The sequence below is a fragment of the Myxocyprinus asiaticus genome, chromosome 11 (genome assembly GCF_019703515.2).
Source record: "Myxocyprinus asiaticus isolate MX2 ecotype Aquarium Trade chromosome 11, UBuf_Myxa_2, whole genome shotgun sequence".
NCBI classification, from domain to species: domain Eukaryota; kingdom Metazoa; phylum Chordata; class Actinopteri; order Cypriniformes; family Catostomidae; genus Myxocyprinus; species Myxocyprinus asiaticus.
The window spans coordinates 34,355,879-34,375,000 of record NC_059354.1 but is presented as its reverse complement, the minus strand read 5'-3'; the positions used below and the strand labels follow the sequence as shown (position 1 = coordinate 34,375,000).

Sequence of the window (19,122 nt, the reverse complement as noted above, 5' to 3'; positions counted from 1 at the left end):
TAGGACACTAAAGAGACCTTTCTACTGACACCAAAAGAAAGATGCCCAGGGTCCCTACTCATCTGCGTGAACGTGCCTTAGGCGTGCTGCATGGAGGCATGAAGACTGCAGATGTGGCCAGGACAATAAATTGCAATGTCCGTACTGTGAGACACCTAAGACAGCGCTACAGGGAAACAGGAAGGACAGCTGATCATCCTCGCAGTGGCAGACCACGTTTAACAACACCTGCACAGGATCTGTACATCCGAATATCACACCTGCGGGACAGGTACAGGATGGCAACAACAACTGCCTGAGTTACACCAGGAACACACAATCCCTCCATCAGTGCTCAGACTGTCCGCAATAGGCTGAGTGAGACTGGACTGAGAGCTTGTAGGCCTGTTGTAAGGCAGGTCCTTACCAGACATCACCGGCAACAACGTCGCCTATGGGCACAAACCCATCTTCGCTGGACCAGACAGGACTGGCAAAAAGTGCTCTTCACTGACGAGTTGCGTTTATTGTCGAAGGAATGAGCGTTACACAGAGGCCTGTCCTCTGGAGCGGGATCGATTTGGATGTGGAGGGTCCGTCATGGTCTGGGGAGGTGTGTCACAGCATCATCGGACTGAGCTTGTTGTCATTGCAGGCAATCTCAATGCTGTGCATTACAGGGAAGACATGCTCCTCCCTCATGTGGTACCCTTCCTGCAGGCTCATCCTGACATGACCCTCCAACATGACAATGCCACCAGCCATACTGCTCGTTCTGTGCATGATTTCCTGCAAGACAGTAATGTCAGTGTTCTGCCACGGCCATCGAAGAGCCCGGATCTCAATCCCATTGAGCACATCTGTGACCTATTGGAACAGAGGGTGAGGGCTAGGGCCATTCCCCCCAGAAATGTCTGGGAACTTGCAAGTGCCTTGTTGGAAGTGTGGGGTAACATCTCACAGCAAGAACTGGCAAATCTGGTGCAGTCCATGATGAGGAGGTGCACTGCAGTACTTAATGCAGCTGGTGGCCACACCAGATACTGATTGTTTCTCCCCCCCCCCCCCCCCCCCTTTGTTCAGGGACACATTATTCCATTTCTGTTAGTCACATGTCTGTGAAACTTGTTCAGTTTATGTCTTAGTTGTTGAATCTTTTTATGTTCATACAAATATTTACACGTTAAGTTTGCTGAAAATAAAAGCAGTTGAAAGTGAGAGGACGTTTCTTTTTTTGCTGAGTTTATATTGTGTTTGTGGAATATTTTTATCAAGTTAAATATAAATTCATCAAGCATAATCAATGTAAATATAGCCATTTTGTTCTATAATTATTTCTGATGGTCAAGCATAGATTTTACTGTGTGTGTGTGTGTAGAGGCCTGTGGGAAGGAGGCCCCTCAAAATGGAATGTGTGATCACATATGGTACTCATATATGGTAAACTTGAGTCTCATGTTTTGACACAAGAGAAAATATAGGATAAGGTCCCGTAAAGAGGTTCCAGATGGAGAGGGGCCTCTCAAATAGTTTCATGTTTTCTAACAGACTGAAGACACAGAACAAAATGTATGGGGTGTATTGGTGAATATGTGTATATAGGCATGTTTGAATACAGAAAGTCAGTTGTGCTGGGAGCAACTCGACTTTTTTATCTCTGATAATAAAGTCTATCTTCTGGCATCAAAACCCCAAGACTTCAAGAGTGATGTTTCACAGAGGTGGCAGAAGCCACAACAAATTGGCACCCCAGATGGGACACTGGAAAGGAGCAGAGTGGAAGCCACAGTGGGCTAGCTGGACGAACAACTCAAACAGTGGCCACTTTACAAGGTAAGCATTCTTTGCTTATAATTAGTTTGTGTTGCTTGCCAGAGTTTGCCCGTGGTGGTAAGGACACTCAAAAAGCTCCTCCAAATTTAAAGAGTAAAAAAGACTAAAAGGGTTTTGATTCCAGAAGAAATAATTGCATGCAATGATCTGTTTTTTTTTTTTTTTTTTACTGTTAAGAGGGCCTTGACGTATAGCAGTAAATGTAAGCAGATAAAGTATAAGAAAAAAGTATAAGGAAAAGTATAAGGAAAAAGGCAAAAGCCCTGCATGTAACGCTCTGTTATGTTGAGGAAGTGAATCACAGAGTTTTGACTGGGTAGGCAAAATGCTGCAGGGCATTGCTTTTCACTGTGTCGAGGAAGTGTATCAGTGAGAGCAGAACTGACATGCTCTGTTGTGTTGAGGAAGTGAATCACAGAGGCCAAAGGTAGGCAAAAAGCCTACTAAATATTCTTTTTCGTCGTGTAGAGGAAGTGAATCGGCAAGAAGGGCTGTTTGGTAGGTCACCTAAGAGAGGTGGTAGAATAGTTGCGTTTTAGAATTTTATAGTATTTTTTGAGAGCTCTATGTTTATAAAGGCCCTGTGTTTGTAAAAAGTGTGAAAGTTTCTGTGTCTATGAGAGTGTTTATGTCTGTGTTTGAAAGTGTGTGAAGTGTGACTGAAGTGCAATTGCGTATGGAAGTGTATGACTGAGTACAAATATGAGCCCAATAGAGGGACTGGAATGTATGATGTGTCCTTAAAATAAAAGGAACCCAGAGTGTATGTTATAGGAGTCCTATAAATAAGACAAGTGTGAATTTGAATGAAATATGAGCCCTAAAAATAAAAAGTATTTTTTTAAAGGGACACGATGAATGGAGTAAATGTTGTCTAATAAAAAAGGATTGTCTTTTATATGTTGAATGAATGTTGGGCCTGTCTCTTGTGAAAATTTGGAAAGAAATTTCCTTTGTTAACACAGAGAAAACTAAAAACGTTCCGAGATATTGGCTTTTTAGGTTGTTTGGCCATTCTTCAAATTGTAGAATTTGTGAGACTCAGCCTTTGCTGTGTAACTAATGGGGAGTATATATGTAATTTACAGAAAATAAAATCTATTTAGGCCTATTTTCAACCTTCCATCAATATATGAGACAGAAGAGATCTGATGATTAGAGGCAAAGAGGGCACTTAAAAATTATTCTGGTTGTATAGTGGAGTTAAAACCAATCATAAAATATATATATATGGAAGGGTAAATATAATACAGTATAAACTGACAACAGGAAAAAGAATAAAAATGGTGAGACAACACAGCTGTAAAACAAAATGTGCATGAAAGCAAAAAGTTAACTCTTAGCTGGCTGGACAAAATGTAGTCTTGGGCTGTTCTTTTCATGCCATGAAGGAAGCCTGGTGTAAGATTAAGTAAACTTAGAAAGAGCAGCAGCTGGACGTGTGCCAAATCATAACTCCTAAACTAGACTGTAGCATAGAAATTTACTTGACTTCATACAGATAATTTATACATAAAAGTGGTATAACTGTGCTTATAGTTCATAGTTATAGTTCATATCACAGTGACAAAGAAGAATATTAAAATGATAAAGAACTATAAAGTGATTGAATTCCATTTGGGAAATCACATTATCTGGACAAACAATAAAGATTTTAGTCCAGTGTATTGCATTAAACTAAAGTCAACTAAGTAATTGGATTTTAAACAAAGGTTGTATTTAAGATAAGTGTTGTTATATTACATAAGGTATAATTATGGCAAAAACTCCAGCGGAAATACTAAAATCTAGAAATCCACTGTGTGAATAATTGATTGATAAAATCTCAGAGAAATGAGAAAGCGAAATAAATAAATAATAAAGGGAAATGTTGTGTATTAAAAAAGTGAAGGTGAAAGAAATTAGAAAAATTGTTTCAAGATATTGGCATTGCAGATTATTCTAGAAGCAAATAAATTAAAGTAGTAAGATATACATTTATCCTCTAAATTTAATGATTTATCTAAATGAATGGTGATAAAATAATTTTTTAATTCTTTATATGCCAAGTAAAAATAACAGTGAAAGAAATAAAGACTCAGCTAATCTAAGAAAAACCAGCTGTTATTGTGATTTGGCACTATTTGGATACAGAGTGATCCTAAAAGTAAATTGACAACATGTAGATAATTTGGACATGTATGTGGTATAATAATTAATACAACTAAAGTGCAGGTTGTAAAAGAAGATCGGTTATAAATAAATAAAAATAACTGAATTTCTTTAGGAAGATCATATTAATTGAATAAATAAAATTGTCCAAAAATAAAAATTGTCACAAATATTGATACAGTGATACATTTTTCCTAAAGATAGGGTTTGTTGTATTATAAGAATAATCATGGCAGCCACCTCTGTGGACATATAAGGATTAAAATATCCATTGTGTAAAGACCTTATAGATGAGCTTTCAAGCAAATGGCAAAAAAGAACCAAAGATATGATGACAAAATGGCTAAAGGAAGGGACATTTGATGTAGCGTTGTGTGAAGAAATGGAAACTTTGATAAAAAAATTATAAAACTAAAGATAAGAGTAAAAAAGTAAAAACAGAGAAACAAAAAGGAAAAAGAGAAAAGTGCTAGCACTGAAAGGAGAAAATTCACAGAAAAATATAAGTCAGGCAAGAAAAATACCAAAGGAAAGGTCCTTGTCAAATCACCTCCATATGTACCCTCAGAAGGTCAGTTCCCAATACTCAAGGGAACTGTAGAAGTTTTAGGAGAAATGCAGATGGAGGGGCATGTGGAGTTAGAAAAGGAAAGGGAAACAGGAAGGGTTGGGGAGCTGAAGAAGGGACAGGATAGAAAAAATTAGAGAAACAGATAAATTAATATGAGACATAGATAAATTGGTGAGAAATAGAAATAGACTATTAGACAGTAGGGAGAGAAAAAGTGAAAAGGAGTCATCATTTGATGGAGGAAGGTGGGCACAGGGAAGAGAAAAAGGCTACAAATCAGACTCCTGTTAATGTGTTAGGGAGAGATGCATTATGTAAATTGGGAATGGTTTTGGGAATTGCAATAATGATAGGAGGGCTATTGTTTTGTTGTGTACTTCCTTTATTGAGGTCACTAGTTATCAAAGCCACAGTTAAGCAAATGGAAATGTAAGATGTCAAGAAAATGAGGAAGAGAAATTAAAAAGAAGGGTGAAAATGACTAATAAGAAAATTATATTTTGTAACTTGAGTATGAAAAGTAAACCATAAATGTGAAAACTTCACATTCATGTGTCTGTTTTATGTTCTGTCTGGTCCAGTTTATGAGAGAATACAATTTTGAACAATATTATATTAAACACTATAAAGTCTTGATATCTAAATGTAAGAACCCATGATTATTTGTTTTGTTTGTGATTTTCTATGTGTTTAAATATGTCTGGAGAACAAATTTACATGTGAGTTGCAACTTTATCGGTGTAAACTTGACCAACCAACAAAACTAAGATAGGTAGAGTTTATTATTTTTGTTAGGGACTGTCTGGTGGAGAGATTGAGTGAGACCTGTTAGAGCCCTGAATAAACAAGGACCTATGACCTCATGCTCTGTAAGGGGAGTGAGCGGGAGGGGTTATACCCCTTACTCTCTAAGGATGGCGTCTGCAGACTTTGAATGGGAGAACTCATCTCTCTTGGTGTCTCCACTCAGACAGGGGTTCCCTGAATTTAGTAAAAATAGATAGCAGATTGTTTTAGTTAAGATTAGATATTGTTTCTTTTATTTTCTTGTTTTATATACACAGTGTAGGCATTGGTTGACCATGGGTACACTGAGAAGATGCCTTTGAGACTAAAATTAAAGGAAAGAACATTAAGAATAATTTTGATAATTTCATGTTCTCTGTTTTTTCAATTTGCTGAAGTTGTGCTCTTAATATCTGGTCCATGATCTTTATGTGTAACAACCTTACCAACATTGTGATGCTTTTTCTTGGGTTTGTTCTGTGACCAATCATGCCAGATAATATGGAAATTAAAATCCCAACCTCCAATAAGGAGGCAGAACTAAGCAAACATTGTAAACAGTTTTGCTCAGATGCTCTGATATCTAAAAAATTAGAAGTTTTCTTCTTTTGGAAGTACATAAAATGGAAAATGTTATTTGCGCTAGAAGTTCTGATTTGAAGATTTAAGAAATATCTTGGACCTATTTGATTGTAAAAATTATTGATAATGCTAAGGAAAAAATTGGTAATTGGTAGTAAGTGAAACCCATGAAGAAACATTAAAATTAAATTGAACATCATAAATAAATTCATACTCATGCATCTAGTCTTTGATACTAACTATGTTTTATTTCTGTTATCACCATTATGTGTATGTTGTTTCATTAACTCAGTCTGGAACCAGTCTCTCACCATTGCATATGGCTAGGCCAGATGAGTTATTGAGACTGATAATATTGCAGGAGGAATTCTGGAGAAAAAAGACTGAGAATGATGTGGGCTTTTATACGATTGATCCTCCTGCTCACATGAATGCTGGTAATCATTACTGATTTAACATTTCAAATGTCGATTCAAATCACTCTGGATAAGTTGATTTCAGTCTTATACCATCAATGGGATGTATAATTTAACAGACTGCCATCAATGGGTTGAATACCCAGGTCTAAATTGTTCTTTTGGGTTTAAATTTAAATCCAGCATCTAACCGCTGAGTTATTGATGTGAAGGTTAATTATTACAAACTTGATGGTAAAGTTAGAGTTATCTATTGGATTAGTTACTCCAACAAAATTTCCAGAGAGTACCCTCACTTTAAAGAAAAAGGTTAGTAGGTGCTACAAAGAGTTGATTGTGTGTCTTTTTCTAGTAAACTATTTCTATTTTGAGAATAATCCATGAAAGTATCACTTTAGAGGCCTACAGTTTCTGCACTGTGAATTTTGGTTTTGCCATTTAACTGAATCATTTGTCAAGAAATGCTGAGAAGTATAAAAAATAATAACTGAAAAATCTTATTGTTAAATGATGCTTAAACAGTAGATATTAAAAAAAATAAGAGAATGACGGGAAAAAGAAAGTTGTATTAAATGTAAAGAGAATGTTGGGGAAAGAAAGGCAAAGTTTGTGTTTTATTAAAGATTTGATAATTTTTGTTTTAGGGATCATTTGCGAAATCATGCAGGATAAGCAGTTGTGGAAAAAGACAGATTATTTTCACAATATTGCATTCAACCTTGTTCTGCTCAACTAACAGAATTAAAAACTCTTACTGCTGCATGTCAGTTAGCTAAAAGACAAACAGTTAACATTTTCACTGACTTTACTCCTCGCCTCGCGTAACATGAGATCTTTATCGGATGATCTCAGAGATTTGGCCAGAACTGATCGGGGCCTGTCTCCCTCAGCGAATCTCCGAGCCAGGACCCTGTGAGCTCGCTTGATTTCCAGCTTATGGCCTGTTATGTCGAGCAGACTCGGGAAGAGCTCGTCTAGGAATTTTTTCCTTCTTCATTCTCAGGTACTCCAGCAATTCGGACATTGTGTCGGCGATTACGATTCTCAAGGTCTTCCAACTTTTCCTGGACGCACTGCAAATCTGCCTTGGTTGCTAGTGGGTTAGCAGCTAATTCCCTCTCCGATGACTCCAGATAATTGATCCGTTTCTCGACGTCCCCCAATCTTGTAACAAACTCAGAGAATTTCGCCTCCATGGAAGTGATTGATCGACATATTACAGCAAGATCCTCCAAGTCCGCCACGACTTTCGTCAGCATCACCGACCTGCTGGACAGTTGATGTTGAATCCCTACCGCCGCGCCGCCCAAACTGATTCCCTGGTCTGCGGCCCTGTCTGGGGTGTCAGCTTGAGCACATAAGTGTCTTTTAATGTCTCCAGAGCCTGAGGATTTTTAATTCTTTGACATATAGTCTTCAAAGAACAGTTATGAAACGTGTATTGAATTTCCGCTGGACAAGCTGCCTCCACCCTGCACGCCATGGCTCTCCTGCAGGTACACCAAGCCAAGGCACTAAAAGAGCTGCACGAGGGTAGTTCTGACCCAGGATTGATGCAGAAACTGCGCTCGGTGACCGACCTCACTCTCCGGGCGATGAAGGTCACTGTGCGGTCTCTCGGGCAGGCGATGTCCACCCTGGTGGTCCAGGAGCACCATCTTTGGCTCAACCTGGTCGAGATTAGAGAGGCTGACAAGGCACGGTTCCCAATTCCCAGGTTGGCCTGTTCGGCGACACCGTCAAGGACTTTGCCCAGCAGTTCTTGGTGGTGAAGCAGCAGATGGAGGCTATTCAACACTTCCTGCCCCGGCGTGGCTCAAGACCCCATACCCCGTCTGCTCATCACCAAGTGCGTCCTCCTGCATCAACAGCACCGGCTCTGCCGCAGCCCGGCCCTGTGGCCCGGCCCTGGCGTGGAGCCCACCACAGGAAGCAGACACCACGGCCACCAAGAACCCAAGGAAGGCTTCGAAGAGCCCCTGAGACGGGCGACCCTGGGATGAGGAGACCTGCTTCTATGGAGCTGGTAGACAGACCACTCCATCCCGCAGTGGAGGGCCGGGAGGAGAATGTTTTGTTTAATTTTTCACCACACACCCAAGAGGCTGCGGCACCCAAAACTTCAACAAAAGAGTGGTTTTCTTGTTCCCTTTGTCACATGTCAGGTGCACACGGCCGTCATCTTGACCGCCGTCCGCCGTCCCATTTTGGCAGTATCGGCGCTCCAGCGGTGGACCCCCTGCCCCTGCGTGCCCAGCTGTGGCACAAACATGCCCACACTGGGTTGGTTCCGATGGACTACAGGGACGATATTCCTCCTTGACCAATCTTATAGTGGGCATCAGGAGCCAGGTAAGTGCTTAGATGTCTCTGGACTCAGCACGGCCACGGGGTTTGAGCCCCCTCGATGTGGCACCTTGGGCTCTGCGCCACCGCGAGGCCCCACCTGCCGGTACATCCGACGTGATTGGCCCCTTGGTCCCCCTCGCCCAGAGTTTGGACGCATGGCTCATGCTTTCCAACCCGTCGCGATGGCTGACCTAGACCATCCGACTCAGTTACGCGATTCAGTTCGCCAGGCGCCTGCCCAGGTTCAGCGGTGTCCGCTTCACCTCGGTGAAGGGTGCGAATGCCGCTACCTTGCGTGCAGAGATAGAGCCTGTCCCTCCGGCCGAGATGAAGAAGGGGTTTTACAGCCAACCTTTTGTTATCAACCCCATCACAAACATAATGGAAGTGGTTTGAATATGATTCTACACAATACTGGTTATAAAAGAAACATCTACATGCTGCTCATGTGTCTCTCCAATTTAATGTGTCCCACCAATTTAATGACTACAAATATAATATTAATGACATTTTTCTCATTTTTATGTGATAAAGTTACAAATAGGCTAAATGTGTGCCTGTGGTCTATTTTTAAAAACATTTTTTTAAATGTTTTAAAAATGCATTTTTTTGTGTTAGCCCTTAACATGTTAGACTGTGCAATAGATTGATTTTTAATTGTTCTCCTATTTTAACTATCCTATATTATCACTCTCGTCTCAACCTTGTCACAAGTCTCCCACCACGAGGCTACTTGCACCCACTTATTTTTAACACCATGCTTTATTCAAGTAAATACAGGTAATTTGTAATGTATAATAAGTTGACTGTTCCCTATTTTTGTTGCAATATTCATAAATGTAGTGAATAAATCAACCCCGTCACAGGTTGACAGTGAAGAAATGGTACAGGGTTGTGTGTGACAGAGTTGTGTTTTTTTTGTTTGTTTTTCTTGATCAAAATGGCCACTGTTCCTCATATGGTGTAGCACATAAGACCACATAACATGCATGAAATTAATACATTCTATATATATTTATGGATTCAAATATGATTTTGAAAAGTACTGATTTGTTTTCTACATTTCATGTGATGGGGTTGAGTTGTTAAGCTTGACGTTACCCATCTTACTATAATGCACTTCAAAATATGTATACAAATTATGACATTTCTTATCTTTTTTTTTGCACCACACTGTTAAAGAATACTGAATGATGTCACTTCTGGTTAATATTGTCACATATTGGTGGAACCAAATGGGCTGAAAGTGGTTGGTGTGATGCGGTTGAGTTTAGACTGAGGGACACAACTTTATAGTCTGTTTTTTATATAAAAATATGCTTTTTTTGTTGTTGTAAAATATCTTTCTCAGCAAAGGAACACAAATGTTTACATTAATGACAAAAACTGTAGACAGGATGCACATTTTATTTAGGTACAAATTCAGTGAAGTGCCTCAGAGACATGACAAAATGCTTGGTATAAGACAGAAAGAAGGCATTCTTTTATGATAAAGATTATTTTAATGTAATAATTCTTCTAATTCATTATAATAGACATACTGTATCAACATCAACCATTTCATTTCACTGATTCCACACTTTAAAATGTCTGGGGGACTGAAATATTACTGAATCCCAGGAATGACCCAATAATAGAATAAAGAATAAAGTTTAGGACAAAATCCAATGACATTTCTCACTTCACCCTAACAGTTTTGAAAGAATACATCACATCCGGTTGTGCGGTGGCATACGTTGTAGTCGCACAAGTTGACATATTTCAACACATTTGATAGGACATTGCAGTAAATTGGCAGAGTGCTAAGATGAGAGAAAAACTACTGACTATTCAGTAGCCTGATGGCCTGTAGATAAAAACTTCACTTCAGCCTGAAGACTCTCAGAAAGCTTCAACGTGTTAAAGCAGTTATGACATATTGATAGGATATTAGTCAGCGGACTAGATCTGCTATGCTGCTGCTGCTCCTGCAGAGCAAGTACGGAGACTTGCTACTGCTAGAACATACACAATCTTCTGCTCTCAGCCTGCATTTACGATACAAGCTTTAGCAGTGAGCTAAACACGAGACCAAGGAAAAGGCATACACAGGATTGGAGTTCAGTCTTCTTTACTGAAATCCATTTTCCTTTATCTTTAGTCTTTTGTGTGAAACTGCAACAAACAATAAAAAAATTCTCAGAATATTGTCTCTTACAAAGTCCCTTTGATTATGTACATACATCACAATATAAATAAAAACACTATATAATACATAAACTGAAACCATTTAAATGTACTCAAATGTCTTTGCATGCCAAATATATGTGAATTCAGAAAACTATGATATCTTTAGCATATCTAAACTCACATGAAAGCTCTATTCACTTGCATAATATATTCAGCATATGAATTACACTCAAATAAATCCACAATCTTATGACATCCACATAATAAGATCACATATAAACAATTTAGAGTATAAAACTTACAGATTATGCTTTTCTCAGGAGCAAATATATACGCAAGAAGAACATGTATGCAGCCTTGAGATCTCCACCATGACTAAAACAAGATGACTGCTACATTACTTCAGGCACTACAGTTCTTAGAATAACCAGAAGGTGTCAGCATTCAGACAAATAAACCACAATTGAATCCAGAATACGCAGACATACTACGTTAAACATGTGGACACGCTGCTGCTGTAGCACTATAAGACAAAAAGAAAGACATGCTGCACATCTATACATAAATACTGTACAATCCCCCAACAAAGCAGCCAAACTGCACAAATGCACAACACATAAACACAGAACACAACCCCCCAACCAAGAAGATCTATTGCCATGACTTGTGTACTGCTGCTGCTCCGAAGAGCCATGTGCACGGGGTGTATGCTAGCAAGGTGTGCTTTGACCAGCTTGGCCAAATATCATAACACTAATTAACTACATTTAATTGTGTACCTGGCCCTGCTTGGCCGAAAGGCTTTAATAGCTAGTGACCTGACTCAATGAGTATCTGGACCAGTAAAGCCCAGAGCTTTTTTAACTAGTGACTTAGCCTAATTATGTGTTGATTTATTTATTTATTGGATTTTCTCCCTTTTTCTCCCTAGTTTGAAATGCCCAATTCCCAATGTGCTCTAAGTCCTCGTGGTGGCGTAGTGACTCACCTCAATCTGGGTGGCGGAGGAGGAATCTCAGTTGCCTCCACGTCTGAGACGTCAATCTGTGCATCTTATCACGTGGTTTGTTGAGCGCGTTACCGCGGAGACATAATGTGTGTGGAGGCTTCACGCTATTCTCTGCGGCATCCATGCACAACTCACCACACGCCCCACCGAGAGCGAGAACCACATTATAGCAATCACGAGGAGGTCAACCCAATGTGACTCTACCCACCCTAGCAACCGGGCCAATTGGTTGCTTAGGAAGCCTGTCACTCAGCATGCCCTTCCAGGTGTGGTAGACAGCGTCTTTACTTGCTGAGCTATCCAGGCCCCTATGTGTTGATTTATTAAATTAATGGTGCTTTTAATCTTGGTTTGATTGCGTGGACAGAACCCGAGTTCGTTTCCTCCCTGTACCTGTTGCCTCCACTGGTCTCTGTTCACATCATATTATTTGATTCAGAACCACAGCCTGATTGCGTCAAAATGTGAGTACAAGCAGCATCTGTTTTCCACTATAACTAGGTAACAACTCAAGAAGACATCTGCTTCGATGTGTTATTAAAGTATTAATCTCTGTGGATTTACCACTTAAACTTTACAAGCACAGAACGACACTTGGCTTTGTCTGCTGTGGATGCATTGAATGTGCAATGATGTGAAGAATTTTTGTGTTTTTCTTGTAATATGTGTTGCAAGAGATGCTAAGAATCTGAGCTGCTCCCTGAAAGGGATTTATTTGGAGACAAGCAGGTATGAGAAATGCATTATACCATAATAATTGTGATCGGGAGCCTGCAGAGACGCAAATTAAACTGATGTCACACTAGCTGATTTTGTCAGTGATTTTCAAGTGTAAGCTTCATTAACATAATCGCCAGCCAGGCAGCGGGAGACGAAGTGCACATTAGCGTCTCTCAGCAGGAGGTCATTAATCACTTGACTGTCAGGACTTCCTGCTGAGTTAATGGTTCCAGCAATGGAAAAACACATCAAAACTGTCACAGTGCTAGGCTGGATCTTGTGTTCTCATCAAGTGACCCATGAGCTTCTTCTGATGAACTGACAAGTCGTCAAGATAATCTGAATGGCTTTCATCTGCGATCACTCTCAGCTGCATATCTTCACAAAGACTGCTTGTAATCCAGAGTGATTCTGTCACCAAGCATTTTTCTTGCCTTTTATTCCTTTCTGAATGTTTTTACTCACTGAAAGCTGCAAATAAACATATGCATTCTATGTCAAGCCTCGAGGGGATAAATACAAAATTGTGTACTTTCACAAGGTATGTTACTCCATAACTGCACATGTGTGGAGCATTTTTTTCTAAACCTTTTGTGTTTTCTCCTTTGGTTTGTTTCGTATAGGCAAACAATGTGTATGTGTGTGTGTGTGTTCTGGCGCAAGAGAGAGAGAGAGCTCTGTGAGAACAGGTACGACCGTAAGAACACATTGTGAGCTTTTCACATTTACTTGTAACGTGGGCTCTCCCGTTCAAAGCTCGGGAGGACTCCCCTGTTTGACTGCAGTGAGGGCTTGCTAGAGTGGCCGCCGTGCCCCTTTCCTCGGGGTTCACCCGTTCGTTGCGTGGGCCCATCCGTCAAACCAACCAAGACTGGAGGGAGACTTAAAGTCAGTCTGGGCAGCTAGGATTCACACCTCCATTTGGGGCAACCCTGCCCTATGACGAGGGCGGCCTCTGCATTCGGGTGCAACTATCCCTCCAGCACTTCTCAGCCCTTGCATAACTCATTTCCATACGGCCGCAACTGTCACTCTTCAGTGCTTTAGCCTATTTTCATTCTTTATCTCTACCTACCCTACACCTCCCAGTTTCCTATCCCCCGAGCAGACCCTAGTGCATGGCTGCCTCCACTATTGGCCCCAGTAGTTCTATCATTTTTTTGGCACCGATCCTTTTTGGAGGGTATAAGAGGCACCGTAAAATATTTCATCTCTTCTCAAGCAAAAGGCTCCATAGACAACAGCTCGCTGTCCCATTTTCTGGCATCTTTTGGGGGGTATTTGAGCTCGGGTCAAGCCTCGAGCCCCCTTCGCCCAGGACTGTGAGGAACTATCCTCAACACAGGATTACATAAAATTGCGAACTACTGAACAATTGTTTATGCTCACGCGGTACTCATGTTGTTATTTCGGCGAGCTTCATGTGACAGGGAATCAGAGAGAGAGAGATTTTTGGTAAATTGGTATGTTTTTCACCACTCCACCATTTTATATCGGCAAGTGTGTCATACTTCCAACTGAAGGGAGCGAGATCTCAGCAAAACTTGAGGTTGTCTGCACGTGTAACAACCTTGGCCAAAATCCAGTCTCAGTCCGGGCGGCGGAGGATGAATCCCAGTTGCCTCTGCGTCTGAAACCATCAACCCACACATCTTATCACGTGGCTTGTTGAGTGCGTTGCCACGGAGACATAGCGCGTGTGGAGGCTTCATGCCATCCACTGTGGCAACCACGCTCAACTCACCACATGCCCCACCGAGAATGAACCACATTATGGCGATCATGAGGAGTTTACCCCATGTGACTCTACCCTCCCTAGCAACCGGGCCAATTTGGTTGCTTAGGAGACCTGGCTGGAGTCACTCAGCACACCCTGGGATTCGAACTAGTGAGCTAGTGAACTCCAGGGGTGGTAGCTAGTGTATTTTACCACTGAGCTACCCAGGCCCCCTGGCCCCTGTTTTAAATGTCATCACAAGTGGTTAATTTCAGTGATGTGGTACGATTGCATTCATATCAGCAGCGAACCGTACCAGAGTTCACATGAACCATACCTGAGACCACCTTTCAAGCGGCCTTGAGTTCACTTGAACGAACACCCGAGTTCAAAAAACAGCGTTCACATCATCCAAACGAATCAAACTTTGACATCATTCAATCCCAGGTACGCATCGAAAATGCTAGTGTGAAAGTACCCAAAGATAGCGATGTGTGCCAGGCCAGATTTGGCTAAGGTCTACCTTATTAAAGACACTTCTATGTGCAGGGTTGGGAACTTAGAAACTGGCTGCAAACAATATTATGACACTGAAAGCCACACATAAAATGAATCAATATCATTGCATACATAGCAAAATATTACATTCTCTGACATAAAATGTTGCTGCTCTGTTGTTTTTGTTGTAAATCCAATGGAAAATTTATTTTTTTATCTGTTTTGTTAACTTATTGACTAAAAATCTCTGATTGTAGTTGAACAATAATCTTTCTCCAGGCACCTAGGTGTAGGAAGCTGCTAGAGATGAGGGCCATTTTCTCTTGCCTCCCAATGTTGTAATTATTTAGAAAATTAGGTAAGTTTCTTTTCATATTGGTTTAATTTTTATTTTCTTGATCAGGGAATTTAATTTCTTTGGGAATGTAGATTGTATTTTGTTTGTTATTTTGTCAATGCTCCTCTCTGTAGTTTTGGCTTCCATTCTTATGCTGTAGAACACAATAAATTCAGATAAAATATTTGTCTGCAGTGTCAAGTTTATATTGCATCCTTTCTTTTAGATGGGCCGGAACACAAACATTTCACAAAATCAGGCTGTTAGGTTTAAATGAACAAATATAAAACAATAGATGTACTGTTCAATATTAGGACAATAAGAATTTGGACACCTTCTGATTGTCCATGGTTGATGAACTACACCTGTGGTTGCTCTGACAGAGCACCTGTGTGAACTTTATGGTAAGTACTTCATATATCCAGTAGACCTTGCCACAACTTGGTCATAAGTAATTGCAAATACGGTTAATAAAAGTAAAGTTAATTTAAGAAAACTTTGTCTAGCATAATATCTTTGCAGATGCAACTTTGATAGAAATTTGGCTAAGCAATGAAATTTATATATTAAAGTATACTTTAAGTGTAAATTTTTTTATGTGTGCTCTTCTCAATCAATGACAGCTACTGTAAAAATGATCTCCTCCTGAATATATGGTCACAAAACAGATATTGTTTTACACAGTCCTCTAAATCAGCAGGTTCGTCTGAAATAGCTGGGGGGTACGCTGAAAATATTTTATTTATGTACAAAAATCTCACAGCAAGCGACTGCTGTTAATCACCACACAAACCACACAAATATGCACTGATGTTCACAGCTGCATGTTAATAGGGCAGATAAAGGTAAGTTTGATGACCGGTTTGATTATAATCACATTTACCTACAGTCCTATTCAAATTAGCAAGTTGTTGATGTAACATTTCCAAGTGTATGAAATACAAATTTGTCTGTGTTATCTTCAAACAGTCATGTGCTATATCAGCTTTGTGCTTGGTAAACACTTGACTTCAAGTAAAGTATAAAAGTAAGGCTCTTCATGGAGCTTCACACAATCTTCACTGAAATTTTGTAGGCAAGGATCTGAAAAAACAGGTACGTTTTTGGCTCAATAACATACTAAATAGCATTTCTACTTGCAAATCAACAGTGTGCAGAGTGTGAATGTGGACATAGCCTAATACTTTTCCTGCTGATTAATTTTCAGATTTATCATGGCGGTAATGAGAACTCTTCTGCTTCTTGTCTGTATGTTCACCTTGGGGAATACAACAGGTAACCAAGACATTTAGTTGTTATTGCAAGAATCCCTTGTTAATGAAATCAAATGAATTTACTTTATCGCCACATCACCATGAACAACAAAAGTGTAATGGTGGGTGAGTGTCTTGGGTCAGTACAGAATAATGCAGTAGTGATTTGAACACAATATACACAACATACAATGTACATGTAATCACACACACAATAATCACTTTGTTCACACAATACAATATACAAATATCAAATCAAATCAAATCAAATCACTTTATTGTCACACAGCCATATACACAAGTGCAATGGTGTGTGAAATTCTTGGGTGCAGTTCCGATCAACATAGCAGTTGTGACAGTGATGAGACATATTTAAACGTCTGATATACACATAATTACACACAACAATATACAAATAATAACATACCCTGTACAGTATACAACACGCACAATATAGATACACATTATTCAATAAAAATAAAAAATATATAAAAAAGTATATATAGTAGTATATATATAGTTGTTAAGAGGGAATATAATATAATAATAATATAATTTATGACAGTCCGGTGTGAGATATAAAAGTAAGAGTAGTAATAATAATAAAGTGCAGGGCTGATGTATTTTGATCGTGGGAGATCAAGAGTTCAAAAGTCTGATTGCTTGGGGGAAGAAGCTGTCATGGAGATGGCTGGTGCGGGTCCTGATGCTGCGATACCGCTTACCTGATGGTAGCAGTGAGAACAGCCCATGGCTCGGGTGGCTGGAGTCTCTGATGATCCTCCGAGCTTTTTTCACACACCGCCTGGTATATATTTCCTGGAGGGAGGGAAGCTCACGTCCGATGATGTGTCTGGCAGTTCGCACCACCCTTTGCAGTGCTTTAATTAATACACAATATACACATAGCACATAATATAATTGCAAGTACTTACAGTGACAGTATAATATAACACACACAATAATAAAAACTGCTTTGGCTGTAAATTTTACAAGAACCCTAAAGTGTACTCTATGTACTTTGTAGCTGAAAAGTGCCCCTTTGGATGGACACCTTTTGGAGAGCAATGCTACAGATTCTTCTCTCAGCAAGTGAACTGGGTCACAGCAGAGGTAATGTGTTAGTTGCAGCTAGGTAAAGTTTATTATTTTAAAGTAAAACATTTTGTTTGCAAATAAATAATACAGGAATATTGAGGACCAGAACTTCTTTTAAAAAATGTCTAAAAAGTATTATTGAAGAATACTTTTATGCTCTATGTTAAAATGATTATATTTTGCATTAACTGTAAAAATATCTCTTTAGAAAAACTGTCTTAGCCTTGATGCAAATCTAGCATCTGTGCATAGTAAAGCAGACAATGATTTTCTGTTGAGTCTGCTGTCTGTTTCTGGACGTTCTTGGGTTGGTGGCAGTGATGGTGTTCAAGTAAGTAGTTCTACTTTTCAAAGAATGACAAAATAGCAGTTAAACTGTATAGCCTAAATAGACTGATATTCTGATTAGACAATGTTTTTTTTCACTTTAAACTATGTTTTAATGAAGATGGGTACATGGACATCTGCAAGAGTTCCTAAGTTATAATGTAATGACTGTAAATCACCCTTTTTATAGATTTTAAGCACAGTTGTACCCTCTTTGTAATGATTCTCTTCACTCATTAGGATGGACAATGGTTGTGGAGTGATGGGACCACATTCGACTACACCAACTGGTGCTCCATAGAGCCTAACAACAATGGTGGTTCCGAGAACTGCTTAGAGATAAACTGGACTGGTAAGAATGCAGTTTTGTTTCTTGAATCCTGTCAATATTTATTCACAATCCAATTATTTAATGTCATGATATACAGTATTACTGTATATAATATAAAGCCTCAAGTTAAACATTTCCTAATATTCCATGACTGATATGTGAGTATGCCATTTTTTGATTCAGACACAATTATATTGATAATTTTAATTTATTTCATGTTCATCCTACACACCAGGTAACCATTGCTGGAACGATATTACCTGTTCAGCATCAATGGGATATATTTGTGCTAAAGGCCTTGACTGATCATAAGAAATCAATCTGCTCCAGATGTACATTGATTGTCCTGCATATATTTCAATTTTTAATCTGATCATCTCTACAAAAATCTTGTTCTAAATTTGATCTAATCTTGAATGTTTTCTGAACATCAATATATTCTCAAAAATGTCTTCAAACCTCTCTGAAATACTAATCAAATCAATAAAAGCATTGATAAAGCAAACCTTGTTCCTTGAAGAGTTACATCACAATTTTGAGTTGTTTATTTTGTTCTGCCTTGTCTCAACATTATATGTGCCAGTGGAAAGTAAAAAATGTGAAAAATAGATGGTGAGAGTTGTATGCATAGATGAAGATCGGAAATTTCTAAAGAGTGGGGCATGTGGACCCATTTTCTTGACAATAGCTGTGTCACGTTTCGAAGACTGCGTGTTAGGTAGGACGTGTCCTTTGAAGGCTGCAGTATACCGAGTGTCCTCCTTTAAACAAGCCTCTTTTAAAGGAGACGGCCTTCATAGGACAAACGGAAATGGAACGGAACATGGTTGCTATGACAGCACGCCACTCTTTAACAAGCGCGAGCGCTTCGAGTGAGAAGGGAACAAAGTCCCTTTGGAAGGGAGTGCATGAGGTAAATTTTAGGATATAACGTTATAATGATGTAAAGAAAATCGATTTTACAGGTGTACTTTTAGTCTAATAAATTATTATTTT

General features: G+C 39.4%; 1 protein-coding gene across 1 annotated transcript; it reads left to right on the top strand.

The window, feature by feature from the left end:
* Positions 1–16,166: 16,166 nt before the first annotated feature.
* Positions 16,167–18,626, top strand: LOC127448148 (ladderlectin-like). Its single transcript, XM_051710468.1, has 6 exons — positions 16,167–16,212; positions 16,325–16,392; positions 17,398–17,483; positions 17,677–17,799; positions 18,036–18,147; positions 18,362–18,626. The coding sequence occupies exons 2-6, from the start codon at positions 16,332–16,334 to the stop codon at positions 18,430–18,432; spliced, it is 453 nt and encodes a 150-aa protein (XP_051566428.1). The 5' UTR covers positions 16,167–16,212; positions 16,325–16,331; the 3' UTR covers positions 18,433–18,626.
* The last annotated feature ends 496 nt before the right edge of the window (positions 18,627–19,122 follow it).

What these genes read in the sequence shown, in the direction of transcription:
- LOC127448148 (XM_051710468.1), top strand. Translation starts at nt 16,332, where the DNA reads ATGGCGGTAATGAGAACTCTTCTGCTTCTTGTCTGTATGTTCACCTTG. An exon ending in GTGGCAGTGATGGTGTTCAA is followed by an intron (nt 17,800 to 18,035) that starts GTAAGTAGTTCT and finishes TTCACTCATTAG; the next exon opens with GATGGACAATGGTTGTGGAG. An exon ending in CTTAGAGATAAACTGGACTG is followed by an intron (nt 18,148 to 18,361) that starts GTAAGAATGCAG and finishes CCTACACACCAG; the next exon opens with GTAACCATTGCTGGAACGAT.